The following is a 15817-nucleotide window of genomic DNA, read 5'->3' on the forward strand; positions in this document are numbered from 1 at the left end:
TACAGCCTGTCTCCTCCTTTCCTTGTTCCCCTTGGTTGGGACTGATTTGTCTCTTAGGAAGAAAGGAAAGGGAATTTTTAAAACTGACATTTATAAGACACTGTTTTAAGAGGTTCTCCTACCCATGCAAAAATATTGGCCCTCCTCATTCAGGAAAGGTCATCTTCTTTGATCATACACTCAGCTTTGGGGAGACACAAAGCAGTGAGGGAGGGAGAAGGAAGTACTCACCTGGCCAAAAAGTTTGATGAGGGAAGCGCTGTTACTGCATTCAAGGGAAAGGAGAGAGGACACATTTGAAGGCCTGTGGACCTTTAGACAGAGAGAGCTCCTCCAGCTAGCATAGGGTTTCTCAGCCTCAGCACTATGGACATCTGGACCAGATAATTCTTTTTTCTGGGGAGCTGTCCTGTGCATTGTAGGATGCTTAGCAGCATCCTTGGCCTCTACCCCTGGATGCCAGTAGCAAACTCTCATTATGACAACAAAAAATGTCTCTAAACATTGCTAAATATCGCCTGGGGAGGCAAAATTGCCCCCCCCGCGAGAAACACTGCACCAGTGGAAGCTACACTATGGGAGCAGGGTATGTACATGGAGTCCTCAGGGTGGACAGAAACCATCTGGCCAGTCAGATTTGTGACATTCATCTTGAGGCTCAGTGGGGTGACTAATGGTTTCACCTTCACATCTGATTTTAACACAAAATGGCTCCACTGGGTAAAATGAGGTAAAATGAGGACCAGTGTTTAGAAATTACTGAGTGGCATTTTGATTCTGTATAAGGAAAAACTTTGTGCCTTGTTGGCGGTGTCCAAAAGAGAACGGCTGGCTTTGGATGTGGTATGCACTTCTCTCTTAAGTTGTGCCAGCAGGGGCTGGACAAGCCTTCAGAGGGATGTTGCAGACCAGACCCAATAGTCTGTGGTTCAGCAGATTATTAACCTATTAAGTAGATTAGAAGAATACGTTGTATTTTTTCTTTTCTTTAAAATACCCAATGTTATTTTCTTCTTAGTTATCATTGCCCCCAGATATTGACATCAATTTATGTTTATACAACATAACTCTCACTTTTTGGAGAATATGTTTTCATAACTACCTTCTCATTTAATCTACACTATAGTCCTATTATTTGGGTGGATTTTTATTCCAGTTGAAAGCTGAGGCTCAAAAGTAATATGCCTAGTGCCATCCAACTAGTAAGCAGCACTAGAAAAAGATATCACCAAGTTAAGTTTCTGTTACTGACTTTTTTCATGAGATTAATTTTACTCTGTAGGAGAGGGATGGCAGCAGTAGGGAGCTTTTCCAGATGCCTATGATATTAAATATGTAAATGGGGCCTATACATACATATTCTCTCTTATATCTACACATATGGATGTAGATGCATATAGACATACCTACTGTAATGTAGCAGAAAGAGGCCTGGAGTGGAAGACCAAAAGAGTTAGATTCTAGAGTTGGTTCTGTGTAACCTTGGATAATTTATGTCCATGCTTTGGACCTTGGTTTTTCCAACTGTAAAATGAGGGGGCTGGGCTAGGTCATCTTTAAGGTTCCCTCTAGCTGTTAGACTCCTGATTCTTTCACCTTGGTGCTGTGTACTCAATATCCTCCACCCCGGCAGGGACCTCTTCTCTAGCTGCCCTGACCAGTAGTTTGCCAACTAGCCTTTGCTCGCACATCTCCAGGTATGGGGTACTCATTCCCTCCAGAGGCAACCCTTTCCACAGTGAGAAAGTCTGAGTATTAGAAGGCCTTGCCTTCTACTATTTTGAAATCTTCCTGAAGTCCCACTGAAATGTCCAGTAGCTATATCCCACTGTCCTCTCACAGGCTATCACAGTCCCTGGAAAGGATCAAAATGTACTCCCTCTCTTTGAAGCAAGTAATGTATGAACCTGTGCAATTTTTAAATAGAAGTAGGATTGACTGACCCTCCCACACCCACCAGGGTTCCTCCGGGCACATAGATTTTGGGGCTTCTAATGCCACAGAAATTCAGGGCACTTTAACAAATTCAGTTCAATTTCACCAGCACTTGCTAAGCATGTTTGTAATTAGGTCTCCCTCCTACTTATTCAGCACTCTCTTGTTCGGCTACCAGCAAGGAGACTTGGGGGTTAAGGCAAGAATCAGACATAGAGCTATGTCCAGACATATAAATCTGATGATCAATAAACTGATTAGTCTAAAGGCATCCTTTATGTGAGGATCAATGCCTCACATAAGGTGGTAAGGGCTCTACAACTGAAAAAGATTTATGACAGTGCAGAAGGATTGAAGAGAAGGCTGAAAAGGTTTTATCTTGCTAATGTACACACTCTCTTTATTATCCTGTTTGATGGAGCCTAAAATTATGGTTAGGAACCTGAGAGAAAGAACAGAGCGTCATAAACAAAGCCTCTTTCATAAGGCAGAGCTGGGACTTCTAGTGATCGAATTCCTTTTTTCTCTCATGATATTGCCTTTAGGGAAATGGGAACACAAAGGCCAATATACCAAATGCCCAAGATTAGACTGCAGAGACCTATAACTCGGAAGGGGGCTCTGCCCAGGGCCTGGTAAGCCCTGAACTCTGGGCCCAGCTCTGCACTGATTTGCTGTATAATTTTGGGAAAGTCGCTGCCCCTCTGGGCTCCAAGTTCTACATCTGAAATGGAGAGGGTTGAATGCAAGTCTCTAATGTTCTTAAGGCATAGCATTCCAAAATCCTAAATCTGTGACCTTCAGACCTAGGTAGAAATCCTTTCAGGAGAGCCAGGCCTCCAGTGAGTGAGTTCAGTCTAAATTTATTTGAGCAAAATCCATGAGGTTTTTGTTTTTGCATCAAGCCCAACAGCTTCTCTTACGTAGGTGCACAAAATAATAAACCCCGAATGTTGTGATATCCAAGGTAGCCCAAGCTACAGTCTTAGGGGAATTTGCAGTGATCCTCAAGGGTGTGGGCAGGACCACCAGTCAGTTATGGAAAGTCCTCTGCAATGATTTCCTCATAAGAGTTTCACTGAAATACTCAGAGACTTAGAATGTCAGGACTAGAAAGGCCCTCTGATATTATCTAGTCCAAATGCGGGTATTCTTTGAGAGAAGAACTGACTGACTCACTCACAGAGCCCAGAATGGGGGCCCAGGACAGTTCCTGCAGCCTCCTGACACAAATGATAACCTTGAGAACCACTGTAGTTAGAGGAAGGAGCACTGAGTCCTGTGTCCTCAAGAACAGTTGTTCTCTCTCTCAGCATCTATTTGTTATCGCATCTATGAAACGTTTGTGTTGGTCTTAATGATTGCTGAGATGTCTTCTAGCTTTGCAGTTCTACTTCTCCCTTCTCAAACTGTCTGGACAAACAAGCAAGGTCTTCTTCTGCAGCATCATCTTTTTGGCTGCTCAGGGTGTTTTGGCTACTGATTTGTATTCTGAGTCTATGTGTGTCTCATTTCATAACATGAAGAAAGGGAAACATTCTCAGACAAGGTTATTCTTAGATATAGAAACCAATTTCTACTGCAGTCTCGTGGAGCCTTTTGATTTTCCTCAGAGGGATAATCTCAACACTTTGTAAGATGGTTGTCCTTGTGGCATAGAGGGGGTAGTGCAGGCTTCCCAGGGGGTTAAAAATTCCAAAGCACATTCTCAGGGAGCATAAAGGAAAGTCGCCAGTATTGTTGGCTTGTTAACTTTAAAGAATCATAAAATCATGGCATTGTAAACCATAAAATTTTCGAATCTTAAAATCCTGGAGTCTATGTTCTAGGTTGGATCACACCATAGAAGTCATAGTTTAACCTATCTACTGTAGTCTTTCAGACCAGTCTCAGCACACTCCCAGGACAGGAAACTTACTATCTCTCTATACAGTGAGAGAGAGAAAAAAATAATAACGTTTGTGAAGTGCTTTCAATGTGTCAGGCACTATTCTAAGGGCTTTGCACTTATTAATGTACTGACCACAATAACCCTATGCAGTTGGTACTGTTATTATCACCATTTTACAGCTGAGGAGACTGATGTATTCTACGGCTATGAAGCAGCAGGGCTCGGGGCTCCAGACTACTCATAACCACTACTGTGTGCTGTTTAGCTTTCAGAGACAGGCATCTTAGCATTCAGGGGTGTCCTGCCCTCCTGCTTGGAAGAGAGATGCTCTCCACTCTGGCAGGACTCCCCATGCCTTGTTTTATTCCTTTAAATCCGGAGTCAGCAAGCTTTTCCTATAAAGGGCCAGATAATAAATATTTTAGGCTTTTCAGGCCCTACGGTCCCTGTCATAACTGCCATTGTACCAGGAAAGCAGCCATAGTTGATATGTAAACGAATGGATGTGGCTGTGTTACAGTAAAACTTTATTTACCCAAACAAGCTGCAATTACAAATAACTGTAGTTTGTCTGTTTTAAATGTTAATAGTATGAGTGAAAGATTCTGTGGTAAAATAAATTTGGAAATAGTTTCCTGCATATCCCTGTCTTGGAGAATCACAGTTTATCCTATCATTTTAAAATTTCTTAGGGTCATGGAATAAAAAACAAACAAACCTGTTTATCTCTATTTACATTGCTGTTGCTGCTGCTGCTGCTGCTTCTTATTGTTCTTCTTCTTCCTCTTTGTCTTCTTCTTTTGACTAAACAATTAAGATTCCTCAGAATCATAGTCCATTGTACGTTCACGGGACATGCCTATCTTGAAAACCCCCTTTGTTTTACAGACAAGTAAACTGTGTCTCCAAGATGAAGTACCCATCAGACATCTCCTTCTCGATGTCTGCAACCTTAGACTGCTTATCTGCCCCCACAGTACCTGCTTCTTCTCCTGTGACCGCATCTCATGATTAGCTCCACAGTATAGAAACTTGGAGGAATCTGCTCTAAACTTCTCCCTCAACTGACTCGAACCTCCACTTTCAGTTAGTTTCCAGTTCTTATCAATGCTACCTTGCTTAATATATTCTTTCCACTCTATCCTCATTGCTACTTATATCCCAAGCGTATTTGACCACAAAACCAGTTTCTTATGCAACAAACTGAATCTGCAGGTGGAGAGATAAATGACATGATTCCAGGGGAGAGGACAGGACACCTGTTGTGGTGACTAAACAGCAGCTCTCATATCCTACTGAGTACCTCATCAGGGGCAGGGGGGTGCCAAGCCAAAGCTATGATGTGGACTGAGAGATTTGTGACCATAGGGCAGGTTGCTTTTACTTGGGGCTAGGGTAGAAGAGACTCAGGATCTTTAGAACAATGGGATTTTAGTTCAGGAAGAAATCTTCATTCTGAGGCTTATGATTTTACCATATAAGAAACTAAGGCCCAGAGACTTCGCACAGTCATAGTAAATTGAGGGAAAGTCCAAACTGAAGCCTAGAGATCTCTTCTCTTCCAATAAAACACCATCTCCACTCTGCCTTCAGTCCCTTCTTGCAGAAACAGCACCATGTTCCTGAAAGGGTCCTTGGTGAGCATCTTGTAGGTGAAAGACATGAGGCCCAGAGAAGTTCAGTGATGTGTCAGCCAGGATAAGGACCACAGGGAAGAAGCCCCAGCAACACCCAATTGGGGATCCAAAGCCGGGATCCCCAGGCACTGTCCCTTCAACTCAGAAAGGAGAAGTTCCTAAAAAGACTTGCCTCTTCTGAGCCCCAGGATCTCCTTGTATAAAGTGAGAGAGTTGGAGTTGCTTGATGATCCTTGGGTTCCATAGAATCATTCCATTTTGTGATTCTATAAGGACACAGTCCTGTTCCTGAATGATTCATGTTTCAAGTTTTTCCTGTGAACATAAGGTCTGACTCTCTTTTCCAGAAGATTCAAAGGCAGTATAATTTATTGGAAACTTCTTGGGGCCTGACTTCTCAGCCCCAGCTCCAGCTTTTGTCCATCCTGCTGAGGTACTGACATGGCCTGGATTCCAGGTTGATGTGAACCTTTGTGATCCCTGACTTCAGGCCCTCACGCAGAGGTGGCCCTCTCCCAAGCACCAGGACAAGAGGAAAAGCCAGCTCTGTAGAGCAACGTTTTTCAGCATCCCAGAAGATGAGGATCTCTGAGTGATGATTTGTATGGGGTTTCACCTTAAAACTTGGCAGAGAGGAAGTGGAACATGGTGGAGGGAAGTCCAAAAGAGAGATACAAGGAGAAAAAGAAAGAGAGAGTAAGGGGGAAAGCAAGACAGAAACAGCAGCAGAAGAAACCCTGCGGTGCTAAGTGAGGGGACAGGAAAGCAAGAAGATCTAGAGTGCGATAAAGAGCAAGCGGGTTGAGGGTCTCCTGTCTGTGTGCCCCTGCCCGTATCATGGCACATAGCTCAGAATCCCAGACTGTCCGAGCTGCGAGGGTCCCTTAAGAGATCATCTGGTTCCAGCCTCTTATTTTATAGATCAGAGCCTTGAGACCCAGAGAAATAAAAGATGCCAGAATCACACATACAGCCCTGTGCGCCAGGACTGAGGGAGCTGCCTCTGGGGCCAGGGCTCTCTGGGTGGAGCCCTGTTCTCTGTCTGTTCTCATCTGTGTTTCCAGCCTGGATTCAGCCCATCCTTGTCTGGGGAGTCGTGACTGGGACCTGCTGCCTTCCAGCAATGCTGTTCTGCCAACTAATTGAAAGTCTCTCTTATTACCTTGGTACAGGATATACTGCGGGGACTCCATACAAGGTCCCACCAACCCAGAGTAATACGGCTCCACCCCCCTACTCCCCATCACCCAACCCCTATCAGACGGCCATGTATCCAATCAGAAGTGCCTATCCCCAGCAGAATCTGTATGCCCAGGTAGGTGCATGCAGAAGCCTTGGCCCACCTTTTCTGCAGGTAAATGAGCCACCAGCCTGGGTAGGGTGGGGGTGGGTGAGGAAAAGCAGGAAGGAGAGTTCATGGCTATCATTATTATGTCATTGAAACAATATCCCTGCAGTCTACACATTCCCTCACTCCACCTCAGCCCCTGGAGGGGTGGGGCACAAAGTCACTTAGGTTAATAGAGCCCAGAATGTCAAAGGGGCAAGGGCCCTTGGAGATCATCTAGCTCAACTCCTTTTTATACAAGTGAGGAAGCTGAGACCCAGAGAGGGGAGTGACTTGTCCAAAGTCACACAGGGAGCTATTGGTTGAGTCAGGATGAGACCCCATATGTCTTCAGCTTCTTTCCCTACTCGCCACATCTACCCTTCCTCACAGATAAAGTCTATGAGCTGAGTGAGGAGGAGGTAAGTGCCCAGGCTCTGCCACCAGTTTCCTGTATGACCTGGGGAAAGTTATTGCCTCTCTCTGTGCCTTTAGTGCCCCATCTGGGCTCCTTGGACGAGAGACTGTGTGCACTCTGAGGGGATGGCTGTGAGACAGAGACTAGATGAGGTTCCAGCATACACATGGCACATTTTTCTGGAGTGACAGTTCTACGTGAGGTTTAAGTAGTGAGGAGAATACTTTTTTAATTTAAAAAACAGCTAGGGGGTCAGCCCGGTGGCACAAGCGGTTAAGTGTGCGTGCTCCGCTGGGGTGGCCCGGGGTTCGCAGGTTCGGATCCTGGGCACGCACCAACACACTGCTTGTCGAGCCATGCTGTGGCAGCATCCCATATAGAGTAGAGGAAGATGGGCACGGATGTTAGCTCAGAGCCAATCTTCCTCAGAAAAAAGAAGAGGATTGGCATCAGATGTTAGCTCAGGGCTGATCTTACTCACAAAAAAATAAATTAATTAAAAAAATTAAAAACAGCTATATTGTAGAGTAGAATGCAAAACTTTTAAAAGATAAAACAAGCTTGATGGTAGCCAGCTTTGCACTATGCTCTCAGACCTCTGGGTTTACAAATGCACATTCTGAGGCTCTTGTCATTAGTTGGTAGAAACATTGAGAAGCTCTGGATTAAGATGACCCAGGGGCCCTATCTACTCCACCCAAAGGTCAGCAGGCCTGTGGGCTGTGGCAGCAGGAAGCAGCCATGTGATGGGGGTAGTGGGAAGTCACCTCAGACCATTAAATCCATCCTCAACCTTTTTGCCTAAAAGGAAAGAGTAAGAGACATCTAGGGAAATGCTCTGCATATATGACCTTTTTCCAGTGTAAATTTTCATACCAGTATGATACTCCCACTAGTGATCCTCCATGTGTATGCACACAGTGCTCTGGAGTCCACCATCCCCATCCACATCCTTCTTCACTATTGATTGTGGTCGCTACCTTTACATTTTAGGCAGCTTGTAGAAGCACATTGCAATAAGATACAGACATTTTAAAATGCTAAGATCAAGGTTAAGGGAGTAGAGCTCTTACCCCATTAGATCATGGTGGCAACCCTAGGAGCAAGGCAGGACAGGGTTGGAGCCTTATTTTTCAGACCGGAAGTTTAGCCCAGCACTGAACTGTCCATGCAGTCACATAGTAAGAGAGAAGCAGAGCCCCAGCTGGGGCCCAGACCTTGTGTCCCTGGGCCAGTGCTTCTCTGACGCCATCCCTTAGGGTCTGGGAAGAACAGGCTCTCCTCCCCTCTCCTCTCCACGTCCCACCCCACCTCTCCAAAAGCCGGTGTGACCTCAGCCTCTTTCCCCCAGGGAGCCTACTACACACAGCCGGTGTATGCTGCCCAACCCCATGTCATCCACCACACCACCGTCGTCCAGCCCAACAGCATTCCCTCTGCCATCTACCCGGCACCTGTCGCTGCCCCCAGGACCAACGGTGTGGCCATGGGCATGGTGGCTGGCACCACCATGGCGATGTCAGCAGGTGAGGGCAGCATCTGTGTCAGTGTCCATCCTCCTCCTCCAAGAACTCATGACAGAGTGGAGAACACAGTCATGGAATCAGCTGTAGCACAGCATGAGAAATTCTGTGCTAAGGGGTTCTGGGAATCTAGATGAAGGACACTCTAAATCTGTGGGGATGAGGAAGATTTCACCAAGAAGAGCATATTGAGCTAGGCTTTAAATGGTGAACAGAGGCTACCCAGAGAGATGAAAGAGGGAAAAGCAGTCTAGGCAGACATGAGTATGGCGTGTTCACAGAATGGAAATGGTCCAAGACACCTAGAAAATAGGGCTATGGAGTTGGAAGGGTGGCTGGAACAGTTGACAAAGATAAAGTGTCGTGAATACCTTTAGGTAAGAGGGAGCTAACGAAGGGGTTTAAACAGAGGAGATATCGGGTTTGGTTTAAACATTCTCTCTGGCTGCAGAGTGGAGGCAGGATTCGAAAGGGAGAGGCTGGAAGCAGGTAGGTCAGTGGAGAGGCTGTAGTTTAGAGGAGAGATGATGATACTAGGACTCGGGTAGCACCATAGTTCCAGAAAGGAGGGCATGGGGCAATGTTATTTAGCAGGCAGGAGCTTAAGGACCTGTCCAATTATTAATTGTAAGGCATGGGATAAGCAGGAGCCCTTCTCCATTTCTGTCTTACTCGAGAAATCAGACCAGAGCCCTGCCCTTCAGGAACCTTGAGGATGGGGATGGGGAGAGACAACAGAGGAAGGGCAGCTTTAGGGAAGTCTTTGGATGAGCTGACATTCAAAAGGAGAGCATGAGAAGGCAAGAGGGCTGTGAATAACCTTTAGAGACCCAACTTTTAAAGAATCAGCTGGGTCACCTTCAGCTGGGAATCAGCTGGGAATCAGCTGGGAAGAGAGTACAAGGAGTTGAGGGGGTGGGAAGTGGGAGTTGGGATTTTATTCTGCCCCTAATGTAAGGGGGTGTTGAGGCTTCTTATTCCCCAGATCAGGTCAGCAAGCTATTGAATATCCACTCGGTGCCAGCCTTGTTGTTCAGGTCCTGGGGACCAGTTACTGATAGATCAGACCCGAGCCCTGCCCTTAGGAACAGCTAGGTTAGTGGGAAACACAACCACTTAAACCAACAATTACCACTCAGTATGATGTTTGTGCAATAAGAGGAGCATACAAAGAAGAGTAAAAGGAGGCCACTGCAAGAATGATTGACTCTGTCCTGGAGCATCAGAAAAGCTTTCCCAAAGGAGATGAAGCCTGGCAGGGTGGGGAAGGGTGGGCAGCAGTTCATGAGTAGATAGGGAGGTGGGGGAGCCTAGTGGAGAGCAGCTTGTGAAAGACCGTGGCTTCATCCTCTTCGTCCCAGCACCCTGGGACGGCCTCATCAGGTTTACTCTCTTTTCTCTGGATGCTCAGGTACCCTGCTGACTGCACCCCAGCACACCGCGATTGGGGCACACCCTGTCTCCATGCCAACATACAGGGCCCAAGGGACCCCTGCGTACAGCTATGTGCCCCCGCACTGGTAAAGCCTGCAGCCCATGCAAGTGAGTGGGGCCCAGGGTGGGAGAGGTAGGAGGGTGACTAAATACCAGAACTGCCTCAGAGCCCCTGGCTTGGTCTGAAGCACAGGTGTCAGCAGGGGGCACGTGACAATTACCAGTTGCTTTCTTGCTCCAAGTTCAGTAATATCACTCTTAATAATAGCCGTCACTTTACATATATTTTAGATACTTTACATGTTATCTCATAATCCTTACAGTAGGTCTGTGAAATAAGAATCATTAGCTCTATTTTACAGATAAATACATAGTTCAGCATCACTTAACCAGGAAAATTAAGCTGGGACTTGAAACTCCAGTCCTCTAGTACTGAATTCTGTTCTTTACCGAATGGTCTTCAGACTTCTTTTAACTGTGGGCCCCATTCTTCAAATGAAATCTTACCTCAATCAGATGTTGCCTCTGACTAGGGCCAGGTGGAGACGTTGGGCCGACCCCCACCACCAGCTTCCTTACTGCCTTCAGCAGCTCCTGAGGCAGTGTCAGTGAACCACAGGGCTCCAGGGATGTCACTTTGAAATCGTCTGCCCTACCTCCTCATCTCCCCTGCCCTCTACCTACTCCAGGGGCTCTTGGCACTGGAGGGGAAGCAAGCTGCTCCACTGGGAAGGCACATAGGGCTCCACTTAGGTCTCCCAAAGTGAGGGAGGGGGTCCAGTGGCTTCCTGAGGTGGCCTCGGGAATATCACTGTCACTAACAGCTTTCCCATTCCTCCCCCAGATCTGGAGTCACACATTGTATGCAACTACTCAAGTCTTACACAGGTGCTGGAGCAGTTCCCTACAGCACCACCTCTATTTGCAAGAAGAGACAACGGAAGTGCAAGGGTCACTTTATGCATCTTAATGGTTTTGGTTTTTATTTTTGGTTTTTGTAAAAGCTGCTTTTTCTAATCTCCTGCCTCTCCCTACTGTCCCTCTCTTAGCCACTGCCCTTCGGGCTCTACCCGCTCCTCTTACCTGACCAGGCACATCCTCTCTGCTCTTCTTCTTTCCTTGCCCAAGCACCCAGTCCCTGGGGATCCTAGTCTAGTGGCAGGCAGAGGGTGGGGTTTATTGCAATGGTTCAGCTGAAGGCACGATTTCCTTTGAAGAGCATAAGAGATGTGGCCCTCGGGTCCAGGGTAAGAACTCAGAGCTGTTGAGCAGGCCACAACTCTGGGGGATTGTTTCTTTTTTGATTTTCTCAAGCAAGATTAGTTTAGGACATTACTATGTCCTGACACAAATGAAATGTCTTCTGAGAACCATTGCAACAGACCAAGAACAAAACCATCTGATTAGGTAGGAGTGTTCATAGCAGCTTAATACCCCAGGTGAGAACCTGGGAAAACCAGATTCTTTCTTTGGGAAAACTTAGGGTGGGGCTAGGGGAGGGCACTGTGGGAAAGAAGAGGGAAGAGAGAAGAGAGAAGAGAGGTGCTTGCCTGCTGGCTTTGGTTTGTAAGGTCTCTGGCCAAATTGTCTGCACCTGGACCCTCTGATTTGCACAGTGATGTTAACTGACCTGGCGCTTCCTCAGAAGGCGATTTTGACCTCAGACCTGCCAAGCAGCTGCAAGGTGGTGGGATCCCAGCCTCCCAAAGCCTTGGAAGGCCAGGTGCCCTGTGTAATCCAGACCTTGGCCTCTGAGCCCTCATGGACCCACTCTGATGAGGAGCTTCCTCCTGATTAGAATGGGAACCTATGGCATTCTCTCCCTTCCCTCTGCCCTTCCCAGTGCCAGGGCTCACCCGTCTGTCCATGGGGCAGGCAGGCATCCCAAGCTCTTGGTTACCTTGTGCCATTCATGGCCAAAGTGAAGGAACCACATTCCAGATGGGTGCTGGCAGCTCTGAAGGTCAGGGTAGTGAAGGAAAAGCAATAGCAATAAACATTTCATAGACTCATGGAACTGAAGGGACCTTAGCAATCATCTCATCCATTCCCCTATTTGACAGATGAGGAAGCTGAGGCCCAGAGAACAGGAAAGGACTTCCCTAGACCTCGCAGTAAATTAGCATTAAATGCAGCCTTCCTACCTAGGGGCATGTTGCCCAAAATTTACAGAGGGATGGATCAGATGGATTGTCTTAGTTTTGTAAAAATTAAGTCAGCAGCGCCCACACCTGGTGAGCTCTGGGCTTTTGTTTCTGCTCTTTTCCTCCACGGACTTCAAAGGCGGCGGTTGAAGACTGGGCAGAGGTCACTTGGGGGCAGATGGCAGGAACAGAAATTGCAAATGAAGAAATAGCATTTGGAAGACATCTGGAACTTTTGTCCTATACCTGACTCCAGCCCTAGGAGAAGGAGCAGGTGGGCTGGCTAAAAAGGAGAGTATCCATGCTTTTAGGATAGTAGCCCCTCATCCTGAGAGGAGAGGAGGATGAGGATGAGGCCCAGGAGACATGGGCTCTCCTGGGAGAAGGACCCCTGGGTCAGGAGGCCCCACTAGTCTCAGCCAGGAGCCGGGTTGCCCAGCACTGCCCCCCTGCACCCAGCACTTGGCTGGGCCAGCAGCCCCTCTGGGGGGGGTGCAGGAACATTTTACTGTACAAAATGAGATCATTGATAATATTTTGGACTTTTAAATAACTCTTTTTATTTTAAATTCGTGCAAACTTGGACATACCCCTACCCCTACCTTCCCTGTCTCCCTAAAGGAGGAAAAAGTTAGGAAACCCTTGGGCCAGAAGGACCTCAGAGACTGGCTGGCTGTTCCCAGGAGGTCAAAGCCCATCAGCATCCTTGGCCCAGAGCCAGCAGTTGGGGGGCCCACGTTCTTGGCCTTCCAGGGAACTGCAAGACCAGTAAGGAGAAACCCAGCTGTTCTGAATTGTCTGTTCTGGGGTGCTGAAGAGGTTTTGTTTTAAAACAACAGAAAGTTTTCCAGTGTTAATTCAATTTTTTGCAAATACCTCCTCCTACTCTCTGGTTTATATAAGGGTGGGCGAAGGTTGTTTTAGATTATGTCATATGTGTTTGGAAAATGCCAAAATAATAATAATGAAAATAATAATAATAGGAATCCTTTGCATTTGTCAGGTGCTTCGTAGATTTCAGAGCACTTCACAGCCTTTAATTTACTGGTTCTGAGAGGGAGACAGGGTCAGAGTTATTACACCCATTTGACAAATGAGGAAACTGGTTCTAGAAGGAAGGGGAACTTGCCTATAGTGAGGAGAATGCTAGTGTCCTGACAGGCTTCCCTGAACCCTGCTGCCTCCAGGTGGGCTAGGGTAGAACCACAGAGAGGAGGGGAAGAGGAGGAGACCTAGGGCTGACCTTGTGACTTTTTTGTTCTTTCTACACCAGTAAGTAAAAACTAACATCTAGTATCTCACAGTTCACAAAGCAGTTTCACATCCATCCCTGGTTTAACCCTGTGAAATAGATTATTCCTCCCATTTGATCCATGAGGAAACTGAGACTCAGAAAAGCAAAGTGACTTGCTCCTAAGTGGCTGAGCCATTTGAATCCCAGTCCATCTGCTGTCTCTTGCTGTCCAGTCTGACTCCACACACAGGCTCTTGGACTGAACTGTCTGTGCTCTGCACCCTCTCTTAGCCCTAGTATGTCATTCAAGATCAAAGACAGGCCCCAAGGCAAAAACAAGGCCTGGAAAGGCTGTGGTCTCAAAGAACCCAGGCCCAGCACACTTTTTCAGTATGAGCACCGGAGCCCCAGTTCAGCTGGCCTCAGCCTCTTGCTTTGATGGAGATCCACAAGCCTGGCCAAGCTTGGGGAGTCATTGCAAAGGGACTGAGCCCAGGAGAGCGGGGGCAGTGGTGTGCCTCTGGTAGGATGAGCACACCTGGTAGGATCACTGCATCTGTCAGGAGGTATGATGGGTATCATCCAAAGATGCTGGAGGGCCCAGTGGTCAAGCTGGACAGAGGGTCAGAGCTGGGAGGGCCCTGTCATTGTAGAGAGGACAAGGAGTGTGCCCACATGACATAGTGAGTGGCAGCACTGGCACCAGCATGCAAACCCCTCTCTCTACCCCACTCCACTGCCTCTCCCCAGTACCACAGGCTTGGTGGCCAGGATCAGGGGTACAAATGGTTCCAATCACCAGCCAACCCTCTTGGCTTCCCCCAAGTCTGCCTGACTCCCTTTGCTCGTTAGCCTGGGGCCTAGGAAGCTGGAGTCTGGAAGCTGGAGTGCCCTCAAGTGGTGAGAGCCTGAAACAATCTTTCTACCATGTTTTGAAAATTATTTAATTTCTTCCCCATGAGACAGGACAGTTGCTGCTGCTCCTCTCTCTCCTGGCAATGACCCTAAAGTGCATATCTCCTTCCCTAAATATTGAACAAGAACACACACACCTGTCCAGAGTTTTTTTTGTGTACAAAGTACTTTGACATTGATTGCCAAAATCCCCATTTTATAGATGGAAAAAACTTTAAGATGGAAAAAACTAAGAACTTGCCAAAGGTCACACAGTTCATAAGAGAAAGAGCCAAGATTTGAACTCTTCAAATCCTCGGCTCTTTCTGCTGGCACCCGCTGGGTCTGAGTGGCAGGCATGAGGAGGAGATGGGCTACCTGTCTATCCCCAAACAGAAGACTCCATGGAGACCTGAGAAGCTCAGTCTTCCTGGCTGAGCAGATTTTTGTAAGGGGCTCTGGGGACCCAGAGGCATATCCAGCTGGCAGCACCAAGAGGATGAGAATTTGCAACAAAAGGCCTAACTTGAACAAAACACTTTGGGGTCATGATGCCTAGGACTGAAGACATGTTCAAGGGCAGCCCCAGGAACCTGTCCATTGAAAGACCCATCTCCCCAGGAAGCCTTTGCACCCGTGCTTTCTGGCCCTGGAGAGCCTGACCACTGTCCAGATCCAACAAGTTGGCACTTCCAGGGGACCTGGTTGTAGCCCTGGATGGCCAAACGCACATCTGACTCCAGTCCCTGGGCTTGCTTTTCCCCTAGGTGAGAACCGGGACCTAGAGAGACACTGCACGGTCCTTACTCCGTATCCCAACTCTTACCCCTAGCCACCCAAATTGTTCCAAGTTTGAGGTATCCCACACTCAGAGATCTGGGGGTGCTTCTTTGGAGGGGCTTGCTTTGTTTTGAGTGGCTTTCAGAAATGAATAAAAGTAGGGCAGACCCCTTGGTCACCAAGTTCTGGCATCCTCATTGTGTAGACAGGACTTGGCCAGAGTCCCAGCCAGTGCCTGGAGCCCTGCATATCAGATTCCTCAGCTCTGCTCTGTGGCCAGAGAAGGAGGGCCTAGATGGCATGGGTCTTAGTCTTGGTGTGGTCTTGGTCACAGCACTCTGGCTGGATCATTCATTTAGGGGTTGCCATGGCATTTCTCCTCAGTTGCAGTTGAGTGAAAGTATGTGGAAGCTCTGCTTTTCCATCCTGTACTCCACTATATCACTACAGGGTATGTGGTCTCCAGCTGCTTGCCAAGCTTGGGAATCTGGAGAAGGGCGGGTCGGGCAGTAGAGTGGGCAGGTGAGAAGCAGGCTCCGTGTCGGTGTGCAGCCCCAGGGGAATCCAGGCCCAACCCACCTCCGAAAGCAGGATCACAGC

The 15817-nt window shown here is 47.5% G+C and overlaps 1 protein-coding gene across 6 annotated transcripts in view; it reads left to right on the forward strand.

Annotated features, from left to right (window-relative positions):
• Positions 1 to 14672, forward strand: part of FAM168A (family with sequence similarity 168 member A) — a 180274-nt gene extending 165602 nt beyond the window's left edge. For all 6 annotated transcript variants that reach the window (XM_058545629.1, XM_058545633.1, XM_058545628.1 and 3 more), the window contains 4 exons: positions 6636 to 6778; positions 8560 to 8734; positions 10143 to 10273; positions 11010 to 14672. In XM_058545629.1, the coding sequence (XP_058401612.1) occupies positions 6636 to 6778; positions 8560 to 8734; positions 10143 to 10255 (431 nt within the window). In that variant the 3' untranslated portion in view covers positions 10256 to 10273; positions 11010 to 14672. The remainder of the gene's footprint in view (positions 1 to 6635; positions 6779 to 8559; positions 8735 to 10142; positions 10274 to 11009) is intronic.
• Positions 14673 to 15817: the final 1145 nt, after the last annotated feature.

The sequence above is a fragment of the Diceros bicornis genome, chromosome 7 (assembly GCF_020826845.1).
Source record: "Diceros bicornis minor isolate mBicDic1 chromosome 7, mDicBic1.mat.cur, whole genome shotgun sequence".
NCBI lineage: Eukaryota > Metazoa > Chordata > Mammalia > Perissodactyla > Rhinocerotidae > Diceros > Diceros bicornis.